This window comes from Synchiropus splendidus, chromosome 1 (assembly GCF_027744825.2).
Source record: "Synchiropus splendidus isolate RoL2022-P1 chromosome 1, RoL_Sspl_1.0, whole genome shotgun sequence".
Taxonomy (NCBI): domain Eukaryota; kingdom Metazoa; phylum Chordata; class Actinopteri; order Syngnathiformes; family Callionymidae; genus Synchiropus; species Synchiropus splendidus.
In genome coordinates this window covers 68,852,659-68,862,806 of record NC_071334.1, presented here as the reverse complement: position 1 = coordinate 68,862,806, position 10,148 = coordinate 68,852,659, and the positions used below count along the sequence as shown (strand labels likewise).

The window sequence follows — 10,148 nt, the reverse complement described above, 5'->3', positions numbered from 1 at the left end:
CATGATAGCTGTGATTCTAACTCTATGAATGTGCAGAAATACGGACAAAATGAACATAAATGGGTGTGAACGGCGAACAAGCCAAGGCGGATGACGTCTTCTGATGGATGAATTCTGTCAGCCAATCAAAAACACAGGCTTAATATTTCCAGAAAACCTTTATTTTAAACCCGAATCAAATAAGAATTTCAGTTCAAGGTATTCCCCGAACTCTTGTATTTAGTCCCCAAAACCTTACTGGCAGAAGATGTTCTGCCCCCAAGCTATTGCACTTGAACATTCGTATGAATAAAGTTGGGTTCAAAAAAGTCAATGAATCACATCCACTCCAAGAAGCGGAGCTCCCTGAATTCAACGCCTGATGATGGCTGCGCACCACTGATGTTCCCACTTGTCCATGGATCTCTGAACTTTCCTCACCCACATGAAAATAAAGATCTTGTGGGACAAAGAGCAGCCTGGAACGTTCACAGCCACCATTAAAACATCCAGCTGACTTTGATGCCGAAGCTCTTGTTTACATTGATTGACATCACGCGGATCTGCAACAGGATGTTCCCCTTTGTGACACCATCAAGGCGGGTCCCAGGATCCGGCTTCGTGATCCGACACCGCGCTGAATTAGTTTATACATTACACACTCATATTTAGTCATTCCACCCAGGATTTTGTTGACTTTTATGGTTCATTTACAGTCATGGTCGACGTTGAGCTGGTTGGCTTAACTCAGTCATTATCAGTTGTTTATAAAGACCAGAGCCTTTCAAGTGGTTGCATAACACTGACACTGAAAAGTCATCCACGCTAGCCTCCCCGACACGCGGGCGACGCAGCTGACTGGAACAGCTTTTGACTTTCCTTCAGCTTCTTCTCAAGGCACAGAATGACGACCGGGTCGACTCTGGGGTCGAACTTGTTGGCGAACCAGTGATGCTGCGCCAGAAGCCACCGCAGGTCGCCCGCGCCGTAAATGCAAACACTTCGAAGGTGCTGCCCGGTGCATTGTGGGTACAGGCTCCCCTCCAGGTACTCCCACTTCACCAGCCGGGTCTGACTCATCATGTCCGTGATATCCGGGTCAGTTCTCGGGACCTCTCCGGGTACTCCAGGCAGCCGTGCAAGCGTGGCCCAGAAGTGTTCGTCGGGTGAGTACGTGTCCTCCGACCACAGAAGGAAGTCGGCCACCTGCACCGAGGAGTTGATGTGAGCCACGAAGTCCCGTGACAAGACAAAGTAGGCGCTCCCAACGAAGACCTCGATACCATGAGGCGGCGCTGCCTTCTGCTGAGAAGTCTTGACCAAATACTGGTTGTGTTTCAGCTCGTCACCCTGCAACTCATGGCGAAATCCAAAGCGCTGCTTCTTGTATTCGCTGGGTCGACTCGTCTCCAACATGTTGCTGCCGTGAAGCTTCTTCAGCTCGGACACCAGCTCCATGTTGGACCTGAGAGGGAAGTCCTGACCACACAGGTTGATGACGTACTTCCAGGGAGTTCTGGAGGCCAGCAGGTCCGAGAGACAGTTCAGATCGGCCCTGAGTCGGCTGATGCCGCCGTAGACCACGTATTCCAGCTTGGAAGCGATGAAGACGTTGGGCAGACAGCTAGCTAAACCCTTCATGGCAGCCATGAAGGCAGCAGGAGACTTTTGGTCGTAGTGGATGCAGTAGATGTTGCTAGGCGAGTAGGCCGCTCGGATCAGCCGCTCCACCATTGCTGCAGATTTGTGAACAACCAGCGAAAACGCCAGCGGAAAGTCCTCCTCCTCCTGCGTCTGACACATCTCATCGTAGCCTCTGGCTCTCCTGAATGCCCGGCAGTCGATTGTGAGGTCAACCATCGACTCATCCGTGTCGTCCACAACAAGGTTCTTTCTGATGACTAGCGATTTTCCCACCTCCACGGGGTCCATGTCGTAGATAGCAGAGCACTTGATGTCATTCAAAGGGGAAACAGCTTGTTCTGCAGCTTCCCGGAATATCAGGCTGACTGTCATCAGAACACACAGGGTCAGCAGCGACAGCAGGGAAGTGAGGAACATCCGTCGTCTGAGTTTGAGAGGGGACCATGTTCTGCTCATTCTGAAAGAGATGAGACACAAGGGTTGGAATATCAGCAACCTTCTCCGCCGAGATACATTTCAAAAACCTGCAGGAGACCACCCCCTGCATGAAGAGCCGAACCGGGACCTTTTTCAGTGCTACTACACTACTAAAACATAGTGAACGTGTGGCATAAGTATGTGGTCCCCAACCTTTTTATCTCCGCGGACCAGTCAACGTTTGACAATTGGCACGTGGCCCGGGGGATATGAAGTTGCCACTTTGAACCGTCAGATAAGGCCTCTGCATGTTTGTGTGCCCACTAAGACTCACATACACTCCTCCTCTCCACCAGTGCCCTTATGCTCTCTGACTCTGGTCGCTATGGTAACGTTTAAACATGCCTTCAAAATAGCATTCAGATACACCACAAAACCAAATGTAAAGTGCATGAGAATTTTAAATCACCATATGGTTAAATCAATGGGAGCCCTGAGCCTGTTTCTCCGCAACGAGACGGTCCCATCTGGGAGTGACAGCAGATGGCCACAATAAATCCATATTTCAAGTACAAATCCTGGTATCCTGGTATGTTTAAAACTTTCAGGCGCTTCTGTCGCTTCACTGAGACTTTTCCCCTTCGCAAAGAAACGGCTGTTTCCTACTCATTTTGCAGGCTTGTGGGTAAAATTTTAACTGAGGCTTAACCAGGAGAATCCGGGTGTGTTTTTTCAAAATAAAAGACCCTCCAGACTCAGATATCACACAAAACGAAAATAGTTAATTAATTCTTGTGAGGACCGGTACCAATTGATCTATGGACCGGTGCCGGTTCCTGGCCCGGGGGTTGGCGACCACTGATCTAGAGAACAATGACTGGCTTGGGCAGAGAGTCAGTTGATGCAAAGCAAAGTGGATCCAGTACATTGCCAGACTTCAAAACTGTATGCAGACTTGGAGTCATGCGTGAGACTGAAGGCCATGACACCACGGACAACAAGGAGATGATCAAACACAGAGCACAGGACTCGGGTGGCCTCACTCCGCTCTCTTGCTTTATTCTCTCGCCTCCTTCTCTCACCTTGTTCTCTTGCTATTTTGCCTCTTGCTTCATTCCCTCGCTTCATTCCATCACTCCATTCTCTCACTATATATATATATATATATATATATATATATATATATATATTATTGACATATATATGTCAATAATATATATGTTGTCAAACTGATGCTAAATAAACAATATTTTGTTGTTTAAATGTATGGATGGATCCATCATTTGATTCAGTAATATACCAAATTCATTCAAATTGAACAATGTGGCTTCTTGTGGCAAATATTCTTATAACATTAACTGCGATTAATTGAGATTAAATAATCATAAATTCTTTAATTAATTAGATTATTTTTGAAAATCGAATCCCACGTCTATATATATATATATATATATATATATACATATTGACAACAGCACAGCACAATAAATCACCATGGTGGCTACAGTCAAGTTTTTATCTCACCTTATTTAAACTAAAGCTCTTTTCATGTCTTGAAAATATTTGTATAAGATTTTCAATGTTATAAGACTTTCAAGTCCATTCAGAGTGGTGGAAACCCTGGACATTGTGTAGTGAAAAACCTCCCTGAACCAAAGCAAACGAAAGCATCTGTTTGCTAAAATGATTAAATTAAAATGATTAAATGTGATTAAAATATTTTAATGCATTAATTATGATTAATTGATTGGGATTAACTCGTGAAAGTCCCACCGCTATTATATATATATACAGTATATATATATGTATATATATATATAGTGTATATCTGGACCAGATGATGGAGCAATGTCATGACTATCATTTTGTTGCTGTTATAATTTGCTGCCATATTGAGTCCTATCTTCCAGCACTCAGCTGGACTCACCTTGACGGCTCTTGCAGGAGGGACAGGTGCCTCACCACTCATCCAGCTCTAACAAGATGGAGGAAATCAAAATCAACAAGTTCTGCAGCTCAGCAAGAATTCTGACCAGGCTCCATCTGTCAGTGGTCCACGTATGAGGTCTGCTCTGTTCATCATCTAACTAGAGTTGCACGTCCCAGGATGTTGGCGCGCTCCTGTGTTTACAGAGGTGGTTAAAGAGGGAGGGCCGACACTGCAGCTGGAGTCCACAGACAGCTGACATCGTGATCAAGGTGAGACCAGCGCTCACATAGGGGTAGCAACAGTGTGCACGCTGCTTTGTTCCTCCATCCACATGAGAGCTTCATCAGGCAGATGAAGTGCGGCTTCAATCTTTTGCTTCGTCCCCTCGCTTCATTGTCTTGCTAGTCCTCTCGCTTGGTTCCTTCCACCCAACCAAGCTTGCCCTACAACGACCATCAAAGATGAATATTCCGACGTAACAGTAATGGTTGAGGGTTCTTTGTTTCAACCTCTTTCTGCATTGAGTCGACTCCCATGGTGATTCCCCCACGATTAGTACAATTCCAGAAAGCACTTTTGGTCCCCATCCTTTCTGTACGACTCTTCAGACTGAAGAATAGCTACATAAAATTTGCTAAAGAAGTTTGTAAACTTGTTTGAAAAGTTGTAAACGTGTTCGCCGTTTATTAATTTGTTCTGAGAGTTTTTCATTCGTTTCAAAAGTTTGTAAATGTGATTTGCACTTCTCAGCAACTGTATATAATTTCTCCACAGCAAGCGATGTTGGAAGAGATGTCACCTGAGAAGTGGTGCAATTTTACTGCTTAGAAGACTTTACAACACATTGAGGTTTTACAGGACATCATAAAGAGGTACAATCACAGCTATCATGGCATTATAGAAGTTGGGACATTGAAACTGCGAGGTGTGTTTGAGAGAAACTATAAACAGATGCGATAACGGTAGCCACCTGTGTGTAAGTGGACAATGAATCCATTCGCGGAACATTTTATGAACAGGAATTACACATAGTACAACTCAAAAAGGACAAAGTATTTCACATTGAAAAGGTTCCCCAGGGGCATTTGGTTAAAGAAGAGAAGCAAGTTTTTGTACAGTGCAAGAACTGGCCTGAGTGTCGTGACGCCCCTTAGAGTTCACACCCATTTATGCTCAACGTTACTAAAGGATCTGGATACGGACAAATATTTCCTCTGTATTTCTTCACCTTACAGATACAGACCAAGCGGTGCAGTGCCACTGGAAACTGTGGGTGAGCAGTGTTGCCGTTACGACCCAATGTGTAGCTCAAATGAGACATGAAGAAGACATAACAATGGCGGAAATTCTCTCCTCCAGTGGCGATATATTTAACGGCCTCACCGACCACCGCCTCCTACAACGCTGACTGTGTTTTCCTCTTTTGTGCAGGAGGTACATTATCAATACTTCGCCTACAGTCGCCATGTTGGTTTCGGAGTTTGTTGTTGCTGTAAACTTTTGACTCTGAGCTGCTCCCCCTGGTGGATATATTGATGAAAAGCAATACCAACGTAAAGAAGATGCAGAAGTGTGTGATCAGTGGCGGTAACATTGTTTGTACAGGTACAATTTCGTACGCAAAGGGAGCATTAGCATCACCACTGTAGAGTCTCTGTAACTCAGTAAAAGGATGAACGCGGATGCAGGTGGCAGTATCAACAGTTTCACTTCATACAGAACCGCACACACCTTGTCATGTGACCAGGCCTTAATAATCAATTAGTTTTCAATGCAACTACAGCACTGAGAAACTTAAACTTCAGACTTAAGACAGGTACAAGACCCTCCATTTGTACATCAGTCATCATATGACCAAGTGCACTTTAAAGAAAACTAAATCGCTGCGTTTCACGTGGTGGCACTTGGTGGTGGTAACGCTGCCCTTCATACCCCTCAGAGGAAAAGAAAATGACACTCATTATCATGTTCTGAAACACACCCAGCGTTGATCATCAAAGGGACATAACCCGAGAACCGTTTGTTCCCTGATTTACTGTTCATTGTGTATTTGTCTCTCTGTTTACAGATTTAAGTTCAGCCGATTCTCCTGGTTCGGTGACGCTTTCTGTTGGACTCTTATTCTCGTATATGGACATCCCCGGTTTGGTGACGCTTTGATTTTAGACTTTGCTTTCTGTTCTGGTTTTATTGATGTAAATTCTTAAATATTGTACCAAGCACCGCACCCTGCCGCCTGTAAGTTACTCATCACTGCACTTTGGTGCCGCGTCTTGAACCTTAACGGTTTTATGATACATCAGCTATCCATCATTAAGCAACAGCAAACCAGATCTCAAGTCAGCGCTAGGCAACAGATGTGTTCACTCATCTCCTCAGGGGGCTGAGAGATCAACAGAAGCTGGAGGGGTCGTGGGGTATGGCCGTCTCATGACAGAGGTCAAGAGACACCTAACGCAGAGGTCAAATAAATGTGCAAACCAAAAAGAAAGAAGTGGATGGAACCAGCAGTGCCAAGAGGAAGTCCAAGGGCAGCTCTGATATATTTTACGAGCCTACAAAGAAACATGGCCGTCCTGCATCAGAAATCTGCTTGAGCAGTGCGACGTGGTTCTGGGGGATTCCGTAGTCCAGTTGCACACATGCATGCCCCATTGGAAAGAAAAACATAGTTCGTGGCTATAATCTGGGGGTCAGCACCCATAAAGTAGCGGCAGGAGTCTTGGAGGTAGAGGACTTAGTTAAAGAGTACTGACTGCAGTGTAGTTTGTGCTCTGCTGAAGAGCGCCACCTACTACAGCAACCCATCAGCACTACGCACATTCATAGAACTGAAGTTACATTCCTGGTAACTCTCAGCATCAGTGCACTCTGCTTTGTTCCTCCATCCACATGAGAGCTTTGTCAGGCAGATGAAGCGCAGTCGCCGCGACGTGCAGAGGTTCCCAGCACATCTCAGTGGTTTAAATGTCTCACTGGGCATCACTGTGTTCTCTGGCTTCTCACACTTCAATCTCTTGCTTTGTCCACTAACTTTGTTTCTTCACGTCATTCTTTATCTTCAACTCTCATTTCTGTCTCTCACTGCATCACTCACTTTGTCTCTTCACTTCATTCTTTCGCTTGAGCTTGTCTCTTTGTTCTCCCACTTTATTCTCTCAACTCATTCTCAAAGTTGTGTACGTGCACTTCAAAAGTCCCATCTCAGCCAGACTGAAGTTAAAAAGAATGCTTCCTGGGCGGTCATGTAACCATGGCCACATGAATGTGGTTGCAAATGAGAGGCCTGGTGCCGTGTTCAATCACCCCTCTTCCCTTCGTATGAACTTCCTCCGACATGTTTGCAGCACTCACACTGACTGGACTCACGTTTGAGAGGTGAGGTCCAATACTGTCAGATTAGATTACCTCCATAGTTTCCTCTCGTGAGTTATGCTGCAAGTCATGTACAGAGTCGTAAACTCTTTTGATCTTCCCGTTTGTTTCCGTTATTTTATTGGCACCTGAGTTGAACTGTACTTATCACACCTTTAAACCAGGTGCAGTGTAAACAAAAAGTGCAACAAGCCAAGCAGAAGTTTCTCAGTCACAACAGCTGACGTGGAAAACTCCAAATGTTGAATGAATAAATGAAGTTGACAGCTTCAAAAGTGTTCATTTCTACGCGCTATTCTTACATTAGAACGTCGGTGCTCAGCTTTACAGTCTTGTACATCGATATTGTGTTTAGGTCACTGCAGCCTCTCGCCCAGTTTCACACTCACATCTGTCACGTCGGCAGAGCTCACCTTAGATGTCGCGCACTGGGGAGCTGAACGCCTCACCGCCCGTGTGATCCAGCACCTAAAAGTGAAAAGTCAGAGGCGCGACCGGACTCCTGGCGAGGATCCGACCGCCTTCGCGCTCCGTGAGTGAGCTACGAGTCTGACATCATGCGCCGCTGCCCATCGCGGCCAAGAGGTCGAGACTGGACCGGGTCCGACCGGGAGACCAGAGCTCGGGGGAGGGTTGGGGAGGGGACCGGCCGGAAAAAGAAGAGGGAGGCAGGGGATCGCGGAGGGTGGGGGGGCGGGAAGAGTCATGAATTTCCGAGGAAATGAAAGAGAAGCAAAAATTGAAATGAATAATACGACTGGTTTTAATTTCAAGTGTTACACAAATGTTGCATTGGTAGTGTACTAGTTTATTTCGACTGTGCCAAAAACGTGGAGATGTGCACCATGTCTCCATCACTGGGGCGACCCGTGGCATAGGCGAAATAAGCAGCACCTCTGCTAATGGTATTTAATTTTATTTTATTCAGCATCGCCCTAACGTGTACATAACCAGCACTTCAGCAGCATAAGGGCCCCAAATAATGAGAATATCTGAGGAGGCAACCAGCAAACCACAGGTCAGACCGCATCAGGATCACGTGACAAAGACGGATGAATCGCCAGTCAGGAGCGAAAAAAAAAAGGTGAAAAATAAACAAGCCTTCAGCGCACCTTAGGCATCTAGTCAGCATCACTAATCTGTGGGATAAATATGTGCCAGTGCTTCATGAACTTGTGAATCCAGTACGTCGTGTTGGTTACAGACACATCTCCATGTCTCTTCTTGCTGAGGGACAGTTTCTCTGCTCAGTTCTTCGACTGCTTCCGGCGTCAGTTCTGATGGCGAGACTTGTGACACGGCGATTCCTTCAGCCACACATCGGGGTGACTCTTTGCTTTACGTCCTGTCATGCTGGTCATCGTACTTCACTTAACACTATACAGTAGCCACGAACCGCCAGTCGTTTTATGTTGCTGTTTTGAGTTTTATTTTTGGGAGTTGAATGTTGTTCATGCGCATTTCTGTTCCGGCTTTGACCAAAACAAAAAGAACAAAATACAAGTCTGTCAAGTGGTGTAGTTGCTCGTCTGCTGATGCGCTTTCCAGTTGAAAATGAATTTCTGATTTTAGTACACTGATGTCTCTTTGTTCCCTTTGCTGTTTTAAAAAAATTCATGACAAGAAAGTGAAAAACTAAATGAGTCCACCCATTTGTACTAGTATTAGTACTTGTGAAAGAAGTAATTTGAGTACTGAAGTAAAAGTTTTCGTATTAAAGTTCTTGGTCTTTCCAGTAGGAATTAAAAAGTAAACGTTAAGCATACCTCCCCACTTTTAGCATCAATAAAATATAGAATTTAAGACTACTTTGCTGAGAGCTGGTTTCATTTGACAGAGCAACCATGTCTGTGTTTTTTCAAATGTTCTTAAAAGCTGTGGGCGACTGTTTAGCTTTGTTTCCTCTGAAGACGTGTCAACTGTGGCTTGTGACGAAGCAGTGGAGTTGCCTTCAGTTTCCATGGTTTAAAGAAGCCCAGGTGAGCAGTTGACCCCCACACACGTCTGCCTCATCACAATGGGCCTCTGTGAAAGGGTTTGGACACCCCTCTTCACCACCATCTTCACCCGCCTCCCGCCCCCCCTCCCTCAGGAGGACAGAGTTGGACTTGTTTCCTCTTAATCACTGCGGAGCCTCGACTCATTATCGGGGATGAATGAGAAACTCATGGTTGAAGTCATCTGAGCTTGTCAGAGCCACGGAAGAAGTTTGAAATCAGATTAACTCTGTGCTGCGTTGAAGCTCGGTTTCAGGAGGAATCGTGTACATTTGTTTTGGAACACGTCCCGGGACGGTGACTGCCTCTTTTGTGAGGAGGACATGCCATTGGGTGTATGGAGAAGGGAGGGGCCGCGTTCACATTTGAGAGTTCCCTCACCTGACCAGGGCACGGTACAGTACATATCATAAAGTTTGTCATGGCCAACAAAGCTGTTGTAGCTGTTATTTCAAATCTTTCTACTTTTTAACCTACACATTCATCCTTTTCCTAACACAGTGGTGCCTCTGCTATTATTCCATGAATCAAAATAATGCACCCTGCAGAACCTCAAAATGCAAAAAAATCAATTTCAATATTGTGTTACGGGACAAAGGAAAATAATTTGCAGCTGGTTTTGTCAAGTCATTTTCAAGACGTTTCCTGCCTGACACTGGTAAACATAACTAGTTAAAGAACAGTGTCCTGCTGCTGTCAGATGCTCTTGAATTTACTGCGCATTATCTGCGTCTTCCTCCCAGCTCTTGCGCCGCTCTCCTGCGTCCTCCATACCAAATACAAGCAGAAATGTGAGCGCATATATG

The 10,148-nt window shown here is 45.4% G+C and overlaps 1 protein-coding gene across 1 annotated transcript; it reads right to left on the bottom strand.

The window, feature by feature from the left end:
- Window positions 1–232: 232 nt before the first annotated feature.
- Window positions 233–2,079, bottom strand: LOC128767943 (beta-1,3-galactosyl-O-glycosyl-glycoprotein beta-1,6-N-acetylglucosaminyltransferase 4-like). The gene has a single exon (XM_053880383.1). It carries the CDS (start codon window positions 2,077–2,079, stop codon window positions 805–807), a length of 1,275 nt encoding a protein of 424 aa, XP_053736358.1. The 3' UTR covers window positions 233–804.
- Between the last annotated feature and the right edge of the window lie 8,069 nt (window positions 2,080–10,148).